The 18,658-nt window shown below is 32.5% G+C and overlaps 2 protein-coding genes across 2 annotated transcripts in view; one reads left to right on the forward strand and one right to left on the reverse strand.

The window, feature by feature from the left end:
- Positions 1-15,842, reverse strand: LOC105328509 (uncharacterized). Its single transcript, XM_011429419.4, has 4 exons — positions 15,487-15,842; positions 11,459-11,598; positions 2,800-2,849; positions 1-1,514 (listed from the first exon to the last, which is right to left on the reverse strand). The coding sequence occupies exons 1-4, from the start codon at positions 15,564-15,566 to the stop codon at positions 1,386-1,388; spliced, it is 399 nt and encodes a 132-aa protein (XP_011427721.2). The 5' UTR covers positions 15,567-15,842; the 3' UTR covers positions 1-1,385.
- Positions 13,316-18,658, forward strand: part of LOC105328508 (cytoplasmic dynein 2 intermediate chain 2) — a 25,457-nt gene continuing 20,114 nt past the window's right edge. Inside the window, exon 1 of the mRNA XM_066069498.1 lies at positions 13,316-13,436. Coding sequence (XP_065925570.1) covers positions 13,416-13,436 — 21 coding nt within the window. The 5' untranslated portion in view covers positions 13,316-13,415. The remainder of the gene's footprint in view (positions 13,437-18,658) is intronic.

Genomic DNA, 18,658 nt, shown 5'->3' on the forward strand with positions numbered 1-18,658 from the left:
CTATATATAATAACTTTTAATTACGTAACAGTAAATTACAAAAAGAAAACCAAGTTCAGCTAGCCCGAGTACATGTGTACCGGGATCATAAAGTGGGATTGCCTATGGAACTGTTTTCATTACGTTTTATGATCACATATTGTATTGGTGTTAAAACCTTGGCACTTAAAGAGTCACGCAGTGTTATGATCCTACGATCAAGAGGTGTAATATGATTATTAAACTTGGGAGAGAAAACGATAATTATGCGAAAATAAAGGGTACATGAAAATAGTTCCTCGGCGGCATCATATTTACAATGATCTCTAACAATGATTTATAAAACGTCAAAGTTCGCCTCCACAATTTATGCAAAACTTGTCCACCCTCTTCTCTCTCTTAACCTCAAAACTTGACTTTGGATAATTAAATTGCCATTTTCTAAAAACATGATGCTAAAATACATGTATTTCAAACTTTAAAAAAAATGATGATTTTAAAGACCTCAATATAACATGAAGGAGGTGGTGTTATATTTTCTACCTTCCAAGCTTAAGAGTAGTTCACGTGAGAATATATTAAACAAAACTTGGGGAAAGAAGACTATTAATTAAAGACTAAAAATTGCAGATAAAAGATAAGCTTCAACACTAAGAAATTCAATTCAGTTATATACATGAATTTTGGTGACCATACAATCTTCAAAAAAATTTAAATTACATTCAACTACAGATAAAATAAAACAGATTTGTTACTTATTGCCTCTATATTTATTCTGAATATACAAAACTAAAGCACAAATGGTTAAATACATTCAAAAAGAAATAAAATTTCATTTCTTTTTAAAAAAGAAAAATGAATGAAAAAAGATTTTGAAAAACACAACAGCAAAATGATTGGATTATATAATGTTTTGAAAAAAAAATATGAAATCTAAGTTTTTTTTCGATGCTTATTTGCAAATAAGACTGACTATAATGTACTTTTTCTCCAAGCTACACGTAAAACTAGCAGTTATAGAATAAAGATTAAAATCATATACGCCACGTTTTATTTCTCGTAGTTTCTTAATTAATATATCCCCCTTTTGTTAATCAATTTAGAAAAAGCTTTGATCAGCAGCAAAATACATGACCGATTATACATGTATATATACAAAAAAAAAAAAAAAAAAAATAACTAACTTACATCATCATGGTCCCCAATATACAGAAATCAAATCGGTCTAGTGTTACGTCAGAATTATAAAAACAAAATGTTTTTTAATTTCCCTCAAGTATCCTTTAAAAAGCAAAATTTTCAAAATTTGAAATCAATGAGTTGATATTACGTCTTTTCATAGTTATCACAGATTGCGGGAAAAAGTTTTAAGTATCTCTATGGCTCTTTTGATAAAATTTCTTTTATCAGTTGGGTACCAGCATTCCGTCGACGGTCAGGGTGTTGGGGGCGCCGTCACGTGTCACAATGCGCCCCTTATGTCCATTCATTGCAAAATCGTACGTGCAGCTGCAATCTTCCTCCGCAAATGTTTCCTAAAAATGAAAAAAAAAATACAAAATCAACAATTTGACCATAAAGCTTAATATAATCGTCCCAAAGTAGTCAGTTTAAAAAAAAAAGATTGAGTGTTTAACAGCCTTTGAAAAGATCAGAACAAACGCAATTTAAGTCACGGGGTGATAGGGTTTCATATTGACAACTTGGCAATGCATGTTTTTTTAATGTGATATCATAGAAATATAGTTTGTTTTTGTATCATTTAAACCTAAATTGGTGTGATTTTCAAAATAATATCAATGTCAAGCAATTAACATTTGAAAATTGACCCAAATGACTTTCCAAAACTTGCACACGCCCATTTCAGGCCACATGCCAATAATCGGTTTATTGAACCTTTGAACGGAATTTGATTGTTATGTTATATCTAAGACAAAGCCACTATAGAAAAAATGTAAATATTTTGGGATTAATCGAAACTTTAGCTACAATGAGAGCAAGTCAGACTTTTTCCATCATTCGACACCCCTCGGATTTTAACGTCGCTTACAGGTTTTTTGTTAAATTGATGTTCGAATAAGCCGAGGTATACCGCGTGATCCTTCCATGTGAGGAACTATTGGCTGTTTATTCTATGTACGGTACTGTTCGAAAGTATTTATCATGTATATTTTTTCTGCTATGCTCGCTACCGCATAAACAGCCAATGAAAACATTTTTGTTTCATAGATATCTCTGAACCGAAGGAAAAGTAAAATATAACCAAATATTTGCTACATTTACTTGAAAAATGATGATTAGATTCTTTGATATTATCAGTTGTCTAAAAACAAAATATAGTAATAAAAATGCCAAAGAAACTTAGTTAGTCAGACGATATCTTTCATATACGATTACTTTCTAAAAAGAATTGTATGCAATGCTTCATAATATGACACTCCGGCAAATTTCCTGCCGCCAAGAGCTGGCCTAAACTTGAAAACATGCTTAATAGGAAATGGCTCACTCTTAACAATACGTGTCAAAAGTGAGCATACAAATTCTATCCAATTGTTATTAGCTACCATGCAAGTTTAGACTAAAAAATAATCATTTTTTGTTTTCAGTAACTGCAGAGCAAAAGCAGAAAGTTAAATCACTATTGATTTTTATTTCTTTCAGGGGACATGGTAACAAATGAAACCGATATATTATTTAGCGCAGGGTATGGATTTTATGCATCTGAATCCTGCTTGCCGAAGAAAAGGCCAGGAAAATTATACTAAAACGTTTTCCGCAAAGTTGACAGAGACCCCTAGGGGCTGTGTGGTGTTTACTTACCATAGCGTCCATTTTTTCTCCATTGCAGAACACCTCACCAGTGTACATTCCTGAAAATAAACAATTTGAATGTACTTTTTGGTCAGAGAATTTAAACGATACTCCTAGCGATAGAGTAGCATTCCTCATACACACTTTTCTCTCTCTTATGATATACAATATACTTGTACATGTTAAATCTTTTGCAGGTTCACAATAATTATTTACTGTAAATCGATACATAATAATATTTTTACTCACATATCCATACATGTTTTATCTAATTTAATTACCACAACCCCCCCCCCCTCCCCCCCCCCCCCAAAAAAAAAACCCAAAAACAAAACAAAACAAAACAAACAAACAAACAAAAAAACACGTTTAAAAGTTAAAAGTTAGGATTTCCCTCCCCCCCATAAAGTTAGGATACCCCCCCCCCCCCCCAATATACCGTGGAATCATTTAAATTCGTGGGGGCCAATTTTCGTGGATTGTGTGTTTTTTGCTTTTTCGTTGGGGTGAAAATTCGTGGGTGCGTCCGTTTTCAGTTTCAGTAACGAATATAACTCTTCCTAAATTTGTTTTCGTTGAGGATGTAAATTCGTGGCGGAGGGCTACCCACAAATACCACGAAAATTGAGCCACCACGAATTCTAATGATTCCACAGTAAGAGAAATTAATTCTCGAGTACAGGTATTTCGTACAATGATGGCATATCATTAAACTGGATTGATCTGCCTGTTTGATATATTAGTAATTAAGAGCTGAATAAAACTAATGAAGTGCATTTCCATCAATATCATATCGGATATTTTCTGCCTGGCTTCACAAACATTGCCAACTAAGAGATCGTTATAGTTCATAGTGTTAGTGCAGAAAAGTCCCCAGATTTATTATCTTCAGTCTTGGACATTTAATATAAAACAAAAGTTTGCTGTAACCCCCATTTCTTTTTACACAGTAATATTCAATTGACTCGTTTACCACACGTAGTTTCAAAGTCAGGAAGTTTAGGTTTAAATCAGTTTAATATGCCAGACTCGTTCGACTCAAACATTCTCGTAATCAGAACATACAAGAAAAAATAAAAGGTTGAATACCTGTATGTTTATAAAATAACGTAATAGTTCCGACAGCAAACGAGATGATTTCTTTCATAACTATCACACCCCTGCGAATGTTATTGTCATTCAAATTTTAGACCACGTGGTTTTATTTGACCCTTTCAGTTTCGCAGTTAAAATCGTACCTCGTGTATAAAGTCTATTTCACAGTATCTAGGTTCTTATAGTCAAATATAAAATCTAGAGGTTTATTGATTTTAAACTTTATCTTCATTAATTGGTGAATAAAATGTGTTCTAGAAATAAATGTGACTATACAAAAATTAGTTTTTGTCTGCTGTTGCAACAACTAACATGCATAAAAGAGATCCCTCCTGAGGATTAATTTTCGATCCGCGCCTGACCTAGTAATAACATCAATAGTAAAACAGACTATACCATTTTATGCAGAATGTTCCTTGAAAATGGCTCGATATACTAAGTTTTAATGCAAAACAGACACCCATTATTTTTTTTAAAACATGGTATTGCGCACCACAAGCATCAAACATGGCTATGATTTTATTAAGCAACCCAATGTTTATATTTTCAACCACTCTACACGTGTTTGAACACGAACGATAACTCTGTTCTGAATATTATCGTTTAATATAAATAACTGCTAGATGATAAAATAAGACATACATCTTGAAAGCTTTTCCCGTTTTAACATAAATCAAAGTAGGATATGATATGAAAAACGACCAGTACTTACGTATTTTGAGAATATTATCCGAACACTTATACTTCCGCTCGAAATTTCACAGGAACTGAACAAATATCGGTGAAGTCTCGTGAACTTTCATTCGAGCACCTCAGGATTTATTACTTACTTAGCAACGATAAAGGAAACATTCCGAACACATTCGCAGGGGTGTATCAGTCATAACCACAATTTTTGGGGTTAATTACCAAGATCTTGCACGTTATACGTTTTCGTTGGTTATGCAATGAGAACAATCAGGTTCCAAAGATCCCAAAACCTGACTGATTTTTTGGATTATATCTTTATTGTGGTGACCGTACAGGTCACGTGATATATACACGTACGTACATGTACTTTTACAAATCTTTGGGAGTGAGTACAACTTCTCCGGTAAATCCGCTTCCATTTTGTGTATATTATTATTCTCATGAAAATAAAGGTTTTTTGAACATGGACACTTTTTATCTAAATAGTTGAATGTGTAAAAAACAATATCTGCATTTCTGCATGGAGATAGTGATTTTATCATAATACAGTGTACACGTATCTGCAGTATTGGTTAGGATTTTGATTCTCCCACTGCTGCGCTGCATTTGGCCTTTTTAATATGATTATGAAGTGCACTGTCATTTTTTTTTTATTCGGGGGGGGGGGGGGTTGGTCTCCAATCTATAGGACCCGGAAGGACTGCCTCCCTTTTGTAATGTGCACAAACAGGTTTATTCAAATCGATATAATTCCGAGGTATTCAAGTTTGTACTAAACATTACATTATTTATTTGGTAGACATGAACACTTGGTTTAACATTTAATTTTATTATCATTTTAAATCAAAATTGTCATGAATTTCATTATAATGTGTATTCAATTTTAATTCCCCGGATGTTTTTCATTGTCAAGGAAAATAAAAGAAAACCCCAAACGCAATCAGTAGTTATTCTTAGCTCTTTGAAAGTGGAAAAAATGGTTATTTTTGTCTGATCAAATAGCAGCCCTAATGAGGCGACATTTGACTTTTGTTGACATTTCCGTGAAAAATCAACATACCACCTGCAATTAGGAGCGAGAAGGTGGTTTTGAAACAAGCTTTTACAAATAATATTCTCCCTACAGTTTATCGACTGGGTTAAATTGATAATGGACTTCGGTGGAATCTAAACATTTTTTGTCATTTACATCAAGAATATATGTTGATGTTTTGGGTTTTTTTTTCCCAAACAGATCTTTCTACAATTGATTCCTTAGATTTATTCTTTAATCTTTAATCTTTATTTTATTTATCAATGTCGTAGCATTTGCAAATTGTGATCTACAAATTCTGAATAGCACAACAATTTTATCATCATTCCCGTAGGTGATGCAATAAACGTGCACATTCAACAATTTTTGAAAAACGAAGGTTCTCTTCTACGCCAACAAATATCCTTAAATAAGACTTAAATTTTGAAAGGTTACTGTTAACGAGCAATTGCTAAGTTTAATAGTTGCGAACTACTATATGTTTCATTAATGATATTCAACTCTAAATTACATAGAAGCTAAAGTTTCTTATTGCCTCCAAAGTTAGGTTATGCTAGGGAGAGGGAAAAAAAATCATTTATTGATTACAATTTACCGATTCTAAGCAAAACAAGTTTCTTGAACGTTAAGAACTGTAAATATTATCTCGTGAAACGATGCTGTTGTTCAGGGTAAAATTCCTATCGTAAACAAATATTATACAGTTTACACCCTGCATGAGATTAGACTCCCCGGCGTCGGTACATTTCAGTGTACACAGAATTCCCCCACACGATACCCATTTTATATGATCGACTCATTTTATTTTCTTTGGTATTCATGTAACTTTATTCAAATAGTTTCCTCAATGTTGTCTTCTAGCGGGTCAGAATTTGGAGAGAGAGAGAGAGAGAGAGAGAGAGAGAGACACGTGTATAGTATTATAGTATATAGTATATATAGTACAGAAGAATAAAGTAATAATGGCAATTATGACATCTCGTACCGTTATTTTAATGTGACGTCATTATCAGGACACCAACGCTTCTCTCTAAAAAGAGAGAGAGAGAGACAGACAGAGAGAGAGAGAGAGAGACAGACAGAGAGTGAGAGAGAGAGAGAGAGAGAGAGAGAGAGAGAGAGAGAGAGAGTAGAGCTGAATGTTCTTGCGCTAGTTATCGGATTGTATTGCGACATTACTACAGCAATGATATCCTAGTAGTGCCTTTCGTGACAGAATGTACAGTAAACAAACAAATGACAGATTTACAGCTATATTGTATTATCACTGGTAAAATACAAAGCAATTATAAATGTTTGAAGAGGCATTTAAACATGACATTCAATACAGGTCTAATCACTTTAACAATACGCTGTTGCCAATCGATATTACATTCTAAAAGATCCCGGAAATCGATATCATAAAAACAATCTTCGTAGGTTATGTTTCAACATCTAACATCTAAGACTGTTTGTGTTTATTTGAATGACTAAAGTTTACATTGGGGTTATGTTTCAATTCAATATAACGATTTTAATTCCTAAAAACAGTTTTGAAGTCAGCGGACAAAATTGTTGAATTCGATTTTTTTTTCGTCTATAGAATTGTTATTGTTCAACGTAAAAACGCACTCACTGTAAAATCATTAAAAACGGATTTTCTGTATGTCGAATTCTGGATAATGATTCGGTTCAGACATGGACACAATATCATTGCATCTTCAAACAATCGACCGGGGAATGGTAGCAATGTCCACGCAAATAGCTGTGAAGAATTCCAATATCCTATATCAGGAACCGAATCTCGCTTCTTGCCAGTAATACACTTTACATTAAACCCTCTGTTTATACAACGATCAAAATCGATTGGCATATTGCGCTTACATAGCCTTTTTTCTCTCCACAAACGTGAGTTCCTTTTCAATTGCTGATAACCGCAACATAGAGCGATCTTCTGATTATCAGGGCTCCAAACAGATCAAATCTAGTGCTTTAGTGAGTCTCATTCAAGAGGGACATTTGGGTGTTGCATTTGCATCTACTAGCCCATAGTTTTTTTTTAATAGACGTAGAGCGTTGTATCAATTTTATTAGACATCCTGTTGACGTGATGATAAGCTGAATCCTCTATGGTACAACATAGAGTTTTGATTCTAAGAAAAAAAATCTGATAACATAACACATTTATTGATAAAGTCGATAGGAAGATTGACCAACCACATAAAAGTGATGTTTATCGAGGCTTAAGGCCGAGGTGAATGTATCACTTCGATAAGTTTGTTAAACAAAATTAATCATTAGTAATACATTGTTCCATGAAACAAGTGACAGTCTAATCGACAAGAATTTTAGAAAGGCAGGATAGAGGAGTGATAATAATCAAATCTAACAGCTGGGGTGAATCTATCACTTCTTTTGGGTTGTAAAGTGATGTTATTAACATTATAATTATTATTAATGTTATTAATGTTATTAACGTTTAAATTATTTAAAATTAAGTGAAAAGTTGGGTTTTGCAAACCTCTGTTGTTTTATGGGCAAAAAAAAAATCTAGCAAGTTTTCATTCTCTTATTAGTATTTAATTTATACGTAACCATTTTAATAATTTTGTACATATTTTATCATTGACACAAGCAAAAATTGCGAAGTATCAAATGATGTGTGACACGTCGTTTTAATCAATCATAAGCACAGAATTTGTTCACCCATTTTATCATTGAATGTCGGTTAGTGCGATAAAATAAATGAAGGCCAAGTCTTAACTTTAATAACAAGATAATTTTTAATTGATAGTGATTCTATTCCGCTGACGCGTGATGTAGACGGTTACTTAAGTTTTGCAATTACATTTTGTCTCATACACAAATAAATTATGCAAGTTAATTTAATGAGTTGCTATTGTTTGCCAGATAGCGAACACCAACACCCCCCCCCCCCCCCCCCCAACCCACCCACAGCTCCATACACCTATGCATTGTTCATGAATTTGATCCATCACTCAGACGTGGTGAAGTTTTTTATTTTTATTTCGATTGCAACTCTTTTAAAACATCGACAAAAAACATATCTACATGTTCGTTTTTCCAAAATTTTGTGGTGGAATTGTCATGTTGTAAATTTTGAATTTACTGGATGGGTGTAAATACAAAATAGTTGTCCTGTTGTAAATTTTGTATTTACACCCACTCAGTAAATTAATTTACAACATGACATGACAGAATTATTATGTTCATTCTTATTATATATATGTTTGGAGTAACCGTCAAAAAAAAAATTATAATTTTTTTATTTATTTATCTATTTGCAAGCTCGTGAAATGAAATTTACGATTTTTTCCTGATGCATTTTGATTTTGACCGCCTGATCAATACCGTTATCTTAAAACGTCATCAATATTTAAACTATTTGATTGAATAAACTTTTATGCAAGTTGGCAAAAGAAAAAAATATCCATGATGTAAAGAAATTGGATTGAATAATTTAATAAATGAAACAAATGCATTTCTTTTATCAAATAAAAATAAGAGTTTTTCAGAATATCAATTGATTAGGAAATGTGTATACTTTCCGTGATGGTACCGTAATAAAAACCCTGGAGCGGAACGAGCAAAAAATTGAACTTTAGTGTTAAGTTTGATACTCCAATTAAATATACTAGGTCGTAGTATTCCATAATCAATACGATGATTAATAAAACGAGTGATGTCGATGATTTAAAAAAAAAATAGTCAATGCCATGCATTACAAGCTGAGAGAGAGAGAGAGAGAGAGAGAGAGAGAGAGAGAGAGAGAGAGAGAGAGAGAGAGAGAGAGAGAGATTTTTTTCTGAATTATTTGATCCCGAAAATCTATATTCTCGGAGAGTAATTGTTCCTTGTATATAACAAATATTAAGCTAAGGGTACTCGGTTTATTAAACCAATGACATTCATTGTCCATTTCATGCGCTCATTTACAGAAGGTGCGTGTTGTGTAAACAATTGTTTGTAAGACCATTATAAAAATCCAATCATTAAATCTCATCCAAATTATGCTGACAGTGCGATTTTGTTTTAAAACAGACTTAAAAAAAAGATGCCAATGCTTTAAATTTTATTCTTCAAAGATCAAAGAATAAAATGAATATAAAATCGATTTATCAGGCAAGGACTTTCAACCTTTGGGTTGAATGGCGGTGTCATTGAAAAACAAAGTTAATACAAAGGCCATAAACTGATAAACATTTAAGTATAGTCAAAAACTTTATATTTTTTTATTATTATCATTTTTTTTTATGTACATGAATAACAAATGACAAAAGGTCGCACCTTGGTTTAATTTAAATCATACCAAATAACAACGGAAATTTCATTAACAGTATATAAACAAATTATTACAACATTACATTTTATTTACATTAAAAATTTTGACTCAACTTCTTTCTCTGTTAACAGTTTTGGGATCGAGTTATATCACGTTAAAATTGTTACTTTGAGTCTATTCTCGCTTTATACTTTTTTGGGTAAAATTATATCAATTAAAATTTTGACTTTAAAGTCTACTATCAGTGGTTTTGGACCCAGGAGATATACATGATAAATAGACCAGTGGGATGTTCTGGTTGTGCTTGGAGCACCGACCGTCCTGGATTTTGTCGGGTTAAACCGATCCACAACATCAAAAATTCAACACAGTGACAACGCATGTTCTCAATCGGGATCTCTGTCCATAAAATTAACATATTCTCCGCATTAATCAACATTTCGAAAATTTAAGCCCATGAATATTTATGAAAATAATCGCAACCACCTATAGAGCCATCTCAGCTTCCAATTGAAAATAAAAACTAATGAAACACCATACAAAAATGATGAAATTTTGTTTTACCGTCAATATTACAGCTCAGTTAGAATTTATTTTTTAAACATTCCGATTCTCCAAAGAGAAAGGTTCATGCCCAAAAGTTGACAGCAACAATTTAGTGATGTTGCAATACAATTGTTCATTAGTATTTGAGAATGGGGTGACTGTAATATATACAATGTATAATTAATGCAGTGGTCCTGAAATCCCCAGTTTGAAAATAAAAGATAATTTGATGTGTTTTAAATAAGTTTTTTTTACATAAAGCATAAATAAATAAGTGGATAACTCTTTTACGTAAATCTAAAAAATATCAACTTTTTTTTAATTTTCCGTCTCAATTGTTAAGAAAATAATGAAAGACACAAGATTTTGTTAATTAGAAACGCGTCTTGCAAAATCCCAAAATGAACATGCAAGGTTTTACCACCGATATGTTTAAATACTGAGATCTGCTCGTACATATACTTGAGCGATAAACAACAACTGCTTATATATTACACTATTCTTATGACAATTTGTATCAGAAAGCATGTGCTCTTGAAAGGAGATTTGGGGAGCTAGAACTGACGGCTATTTTTTTAAAGGAAATATTTAAAGCTTTACAAATATGAACTCTTTTCGTATTGAAAAAAAATCTTTGCTTTCATACGCTACCATGGTCAATTGGATTGGTTTATTGTATCAATATTTTTCAATACTTTTGATGAAAATGGAAGCATGTGTTTCATGGTTTATATTTTGTTGGAATCGTTTGTTATTAAATTTGAAAAAAACCATAAAAATTATATAAATATAGATTTTGTTTGATATTTAAAGACCAATGAAATATTGTCATTTTCCAGATAGTTAATTAAAAAAAACCCAGAAGAAATTGGATACATGTTAGTTATACGAACTAAATTGTACGATACATACCCGATACATTGTATTTCATGGTTAAAATTAGTTTGAATCATTTTTTTCATGTCAGAGAAATTTATTTGCGCCTAAAAAAAAAAACAATCGTGAAATTGTTTAGTACATACTGAAGGAAATGTTGAAGGTTTCTTCAGAAATCATGAAGTTCCACACTGTGGTATCATGACATTCGGTATGCATCGAGGGCATTCCTTGGTCCGCCTGGTAAGCCAGCATCCGGGCTTCTTTGGCCTCACGCCTAGCTTTCCTATCAAAAAAAAGTAAAGAAATTAAGGTAGAAACCAAAATATAAAAACTACAAAATTGAAATAATTTTTCATTTAAGTTTGCATATGATATGACCAAGCACTATCTAAAAATAGCTGACCAAGTTTCGGTTGTAAAATTTTTTACCGATAATTTTTGTATACGTATGCGTAAGGCCTAACTTGTATTTATTAAAAAGTATCCAAGAAAAACATATACTTATTTACTGTTAAACATTTCCACATAAAAAAGAAATATCAACCTAACGGAGCTTTTATCACCCTAACAGATATTCGACGTTTACATTCATCTTAAGTAGCCTTATTCATGTGAACCTTCTTGACCCCCACCTATCCCCCTTCTCCGGGAATTCACTGAGCATTATCGCCATCTAAATTTATCCACGGTCATCAGTGGTTATATTATGCCACTATATAAGAGCAACTCTACTTGTTTGTTTCCGGAATTTTGGAAAAAGTTTCCAAGTGTTAATAAGCTTTGTTACAAAGACTGTAAAAGTTTAGTTTTAATTTATCTTATGTGATTTTAAGATTATGCTATCAACGATTAACAATTATATTAAAATCATCTCACTCCTTCAAAGAGTTATTCTACGATGCAAATTTATCTATGAAATAAGTGCGGAGGTCTGCACCACTTAACATGCATCCGCAGTGGGTGACGACACACAGGGGAGTTAATTTAAAAATCAACCCCCAAAAACCCCCAATGGTTGTGAAATAGAGAGAATTTATGTTGGCAGTTTAAATGTGCTGCTGCCCGATCCATTAAAGTTGTTTACTGTTGGTAGCTATCCTTTATTTGAGCAAAAGTGTTTATGTAAAATGTATACATTTATGGCGGAGGCAACATATTCTATTCATCGTTAAATTTTTCTCTTCATTACATATTGGCTTCTGCAATAGGTAATGGTTATTTTGTTTTAACAGAAGTTGAAACTCCGATACTCATGAATAACTGATGCCTGATGTGTAAGGTCTCATATAAAGCTTGTCTCCATTACACATCAACAAATATCCCGGGGGTTCCATTGCTGATCGAACCATATCTAATCATCCTTCTCGCCCTCATTTCATTGAAAATATTTAAAGTCAATGCAGCTAAAAAGAATTTGAATTGTTTAAAATGAGTTTTGAATTTCGTGTGATCATTTATACAAGCACCAATATTTTGACCGAAGGAAAATTTTACAAATTGTATCAACAAATTTTGGAAAGACACTCTTTAATATTTAAAATTGCTGAAAATTTAAATTTATAACCCACCACTTCCCCTTTGTAAAGCAGCTGTATTGCTCAGAAACTAAAATTGAATCAACCGAAAATCTTTACTTCTGGCTAAATAGCTGTTCCTGTGTATGATATCGGTGCAGTGGAAATAATGCGTCTGTATTATCTAATATAAACAATAATCAGCCGAACATTTCTCTAATGATTTCACATTTGCTTACAGCGAAAGAGATGATAAGTTTATTAACTCGAGCTCTTTCCTGACACCGACTCTATGACGTCATCGGCCGCAAAAATTCCGGTTGCGTTCCAAAGTGTTTTCTTTGATACATTTTTTTGATATACATATAATAATGTCGTCTGCGCTCGACTTCCCTTTTATTGTTGCTTATCAAACACATATTTTGACTTCATTTGCAATGTGTTGTAGAGCTCTAGGATAGTAGCATTATATTTGGTAGGGCTCGTTGAATTCGCTGTCCCGGACTGTTTGAAGACTAACAACATACCTAACAGATGGGTCACCGGAATTTGATCAGATCATTGCTTCTCGCAGAAAAAAAAGAAGATGCATTGCCAATTCTTATCAGTAAGTAATTGAATAAACCTTCATAAACAATTACACGCACAACATTGATTTCTCTTAATATACCTCTGGGAATCAGTGATTGAAATCTGATTTTTTGTTTGGTTTCAAATCTGATTGTACATGTACCTTTGAAGTACAATGTTATTAACTAAAGCAGTAAAACAAAGGAACAGAAGTAATATGCAGGCTTGATTTTCATGCAATCTCAAGGAGGCTGGATAGTAAACAAATTACCCATCATACCTGTCTTCCACTTTTGAATATGATATTTTTTGGTCACGAACTGTTATTTGTTAAATAAGAAATCCAAATGTTATTGCTTTGAATTTGAACATTTATCTATATCTTGATACAGATCGCTCCGTCTAATGGAGGTAAACCTAGATTACAAATGGCCACGACCGTAAAGCCCCCTTAATATGTTTAGCTTAATATATGGTGTATCTACTACCTAGTGCATATACATGTATTTAAATTACTGACGATTTTGTTAATATTCAATTGCGCTCTCATTCTAATTTTTTTTCAGTTAAAAGATATGACTAACCTTCACCTCTTTAACTGCATATTGAATACTTGTATGTATGCTATCTTTAACAGACTGTTTCTATTCACAAAGACACTGATTTTCTGATCAAAACGTCAAGGATAGAATTTATCCATAAGACAGTTTTACACTTTCCCTTTTCCCTTCCTATAAAGTCCTTTCCTTTACACAATGCCTCCCCTCCTCCCAACCCTCACCAGAGGATGTTTATTAAACTTTTATTTCGCCTTTGTGTATATCCATCATGAGTTTACCTTCGTTTAGTTAGTAGAAGACTTTATAATTTTGTAATTTGGTGTCATAAATGTATGCTCAGGGAGGGGTTACAATAACTCATTATAGGTGACAATTTTTTTTTCAATTTGGCTCATGAATATATGTGCCTGCACTTGTATCATAAAATACATGTATATTATTCATCTAAATGTTTTGAAACAAAAGCTGGTGATTTTTCATGTTTCCTTGTAATGCGTGTTATATTTTTAATCAATGATGCTGTAGAAACCAGGTTCATTCGTGCTCGCTGGTACATTAAAAAGTTATTCAGAAAATGTTCATGAAGTATCTATAATTCATAATGTGAGTGATTTGGTCAATTTAACTGTCATCCATCAAATCAATCATTTAATCTCAAATGTTGAACAAATAAGGAGAATTGGCATAGAATCTTTACTTAAATTATTCCATGAGTCCATTGACGATAATTCACACTGATTATAAACTACTGGTAAAAGGCCATTATTTTGTGCTCTCGTCTTATTTTTTAACATAAAAATCCATATCATATCTGGTCATGTTAATTCCACAAAGCATGGACAGTGGAATGCATGAGAGAGAGAGAGAGAGATAGAGAGAGAGAGAGAGAGAAATGAGAGAGAGAGAAATGGAGGGCGATGTGCGCGTTACTCCCACAAAGTAGAATAATGAATAATGATACAGTTTGTCAGTAAGTGATCCGCGTGTCTCCTCTACAGTACGTCATTGACAGTCAGAACCCACCATTCTTGTTATTACCACGTCTGGTTTCAATTTATCACATCAGTAAGAGCGTTCATCTTTTCTTTTTTTTTTGAAAGCAAAACAAAAATACCGCGCCAATGGTTCCTTTTTATATATGTATATGTATATATACATGCATTTATAAACACTTGTTATGAAACATGTATATTAGCTTCAAAGAGCTTTATCGTTCAAAATCTAGAGTAGTATTTTGATGTGTTTGGTTTTCCTAATATTCATAAATTACCTACCAACCATATCGTAAAATACTCGCATATAATATTTTTTTCCTTTCTGTAATTGTGACAGACGATGGAAGAATATTCTATAATCCAACGAAAATATACGTTCTGTGAGGGTTCAAATTTGTAAACGAGTGAAAAAGGAAAGGTTTCACCATCAATCTTAAAATTCACAGAGCAGTTAACAACACACGCGAGCTCGCCCTAGCGAATCCCGTCAGTAATACTTCATATTTTCAATGAAAACAAAAATAGAACTTACTTATCTTCTGCTTTCTTCTTGAGGGCCTTCTCGATGGCATTTTGCTTACTTTTTCTACAGGCTGTGAGGAGCACCGACATTTTGAATACGGATCGAGTTGGGTATAAATGCTAACTTCCAAGGACTCCAAAAAAACCGCCAGAAAATCCAATATGTTTGTTTAACGTCTTTCTAGTAGAATTAATATATCCTCTGCGCTTCTGATCCCGGTATTCATATATTTAATACTGAGGCAGGACCCATTGATTCACTTCGCCTCCCGTTGCTAGGCAACCGAATCGACGAGCAGGTAGATCGATTTTGGTCGTGTTCTACCTATGTCGAGTTTTAAAAGATCATTTCTATTAGTGTTCGATTGCAGCTTCTCTCTGTGTTTACATGTATTCACTGGATATTGAATATTTATAAGACGACAAACATTATGTGTATTTGGCGGGTTTGTCAAGATGTTCTGCACAATGATATACAAAAGAAGGTCTTTTCAATACACAAAAAATGTCTATCGAAGAACATGCTACGATGAAATATTTTTACAATGCAGGGAAAAAAAATCAATCATCAACGCTCTTGCAGGTCCCAGCGCAAAGTCGGTCTTTTCAATGCAAGCACTGACCGTTAAACACACTGGTCATTGTTTCTGAATACGGACATCTGTGCTATTCAAACATATATTAATTGTATCTATTGGAAAAGAAACATTGAGAATAAATGGCATAGTTAATGTAATTAATAAGAATAAATACTAAGTAACATTTTATTCTTTTCTTTCCCAGTCCACACCCGGTTTTTTTCCTCTATCATTTTTATTTCACATAGGTCTGAATTTCAGTTAAATCTAAAGAATGCAAGCATTCTAATTGCATTTTTACATAGTGATTAGAAAATTATTGTTTTTTTTGTAATTTTAATTTTTTTTTTTGGGCAAAGTTAAAGAAAAAAAGAATGGAAAACATAAAGAACTTAAAACTGGTTATATAAGAGGATATCTGTTTTATTTTGTTGCTTATCAAAAATTATGAATTTTAAGATAAACAATGAGACATGGGTATAAAATGTTATAAAATGAATTCATATCATTGTCATGACAAAACTTTCCTTTATAAATTATCAGGATAATGAAAAATCATTCGTTTTCCTTTCAGGAATTCTTATCTTCAAACTTATGTTACCACTTGCATTCTAATATATCTACATGTATATGAATTATACAGATTTTCTGACTTTCCATTCATTTCATCTTGTTAGCCAAAGAACAAACACCATGACAATTTGAAATCGCTTTTCCACATATGTATTGTTGTTAAATTAAAAACAAATATGTTGTATCAAGACTTATACCTGTATATAAATTGTGTGATTATTTTACGAGAATGATTACAGCGCAAAGAAAGTTACATGCAAACATACTGTTGAAATCTTCAACTAAAACTTATGACCACCAAGATCTGGAGCATTGTGTAACTGTTTTGCTCTACTTCTTTTTTCTTTCTAGTATACTCGTATATCTAGTACTCCTCCCACTTAAACTTTCAACTATGCACATCTTGCAATTTGGATGCCATACTTCATGTTCAAGGTTTGAGGACCATTTCAGTATTAATCATATTTATCGAGTTCAAAGTCAAACTTGTCATTGCATGTAAATTGCTTACTGTTTACTGTGGCCATGCTATGGGGCATTCATCTTAAGTGTTTGAAGTGGAATTAAATTTTTATCTATACAAAACCGATGGCCAGTCTCAATAATGGGGATTGTTTTAAATATATATGGACAAGGTCATGTTTGCCGAGGAATCCATAATCCCGAAGCTGTGCTTGGAATTGACTTCTTCATCAAAGCCGAAGCGTCGAGATAAGCTTCCGCCCGAAAGCATTCTTTACGATCGATTGATCGGGTACTTTTCAATGACCTTGATAAATTTCTCAAATGCTGGGCTAGATTTTGATAAAACTGATAAAGTAGTAAAGCTATATTCCATATGAAAAAACAGATGACTCATGATTCTAACATATGAAAGTCAATGGCGTCTAAATTAGATGATTTTCACGTGGGGTTTATTTTAAGCCGATTTTTAAAACTGTTTCGTCGGTATCCTTTCTTTTAACAGTTAAAAAAAAATCTATATCCCTAGCCTCGAAGAAGGAGCTGCGATCAAAGTGTCCATCTTGGTAACACGAACTTGAAAAATCCTATAATTCTAAAAATTGAAAACAATATCGATTTGGTCAGATCGACTTGAAAATACATGCACAAACATTTTACTGATGCACAAAAGAAGTAAAAAAATTACCCTTATTTTGTTATGCACTTTAAGACTTTGTCTTCAAAAAAGACTTATGTCACTTTTTTTGGGGTCTTGATTCTCAGTATGATTGTTCGTCCTGTTACATTTTTTTCCTGTCTGTTACTGCGGAGTCACTACTGTTAGGAGTACATATTTTGTTTTAGAATGCTCTGATGCAACTGTTTATTTTCCTTATCAGAACAGAATGTTATGGGATTTTGCCAAGTTTTGATATGTTTCCTTTGAATCTGTATTAAAACATAACACTTTGTGCTTGTGTTTTATCCTAGCATAAAGTACTCATTATTTAAAGTATTCATTTGCTAAAAATTATTGTTTTTTGCATGTTATAATATTTTATTTTAGTTTTTAAAACAACAAATTTGTTTGAAAGTAGTAAAAATTTCAAATTTTACATTTCTTTCTATGAAAGTAACAGGATGGACATAATAATTGGGTTGACATATCAATTGACAATTTTTACATTATACTATTATTTTCTTTTCTATATCTGGTTGCTTTTCTGTAGGTCATTGTTGTGTAATTGAAATAAAGTTGAGAAAATAGTGTTATTTCGCAATTACTTTTCAGAAAAATGTCATTTTGAAAATAGACATTTTTTGAAAATGATCCTACCACCACAATTTTAATAATTTTACTCTATATACTGCCTGGTATGTTACATTATTATTGTTGTTTTAAAACACTGTACTTAAAAATCGAATGCAATGTAGCATACACAAAAACTATACATAACATATTGAATATTGAAAACCAAATGCAGCTGCAAAAATAATTTGGTCCTTTGAATTTTGAGAACTTAGATATGCTGTTGAACTTTTTTTTTTTAAATTTGAATTGTTGAAGTTGGTATACAATAATCAATA

The sequence above is a fragment of the Magallana gigas genome, chromosome 8 (assembly GCF_963853765.1).
Source record: "Magallana gigas chromosome 8, xbMagGiga1.1, whole genome shotgun sequence".
NCBI lineage: Eukaryota > Metazoa > Mollusca > Bivalvia > Ostreida > Ostreidae > Magallana > Magallana gigas.

Bases quoted from the DNA above. Each gene is read 5' to 3' on its own strand.
- LOC105328509 (XM_011429419.4), bottom strand. From the start codon at position 15,566: ATGTCGGTGCTCCTCACAGCCTGTAGAAAAAGTAAGCAAAATGCCATC. The intron at 2,850-11,458 runs GTATGTACTAAA...GTTTATTTTCAG, and splicing joins AACCTTCAACATTTCCTTCA to GAATGTACACTGGTGAGGTG. The intron at 1,515-2,799 runs GTAAGTAAACAC...TTTCATTTTTAG, and splicing joins GAGAAAAAATGGACGCTATG to GAAACATTTGCGGAGGAAGA.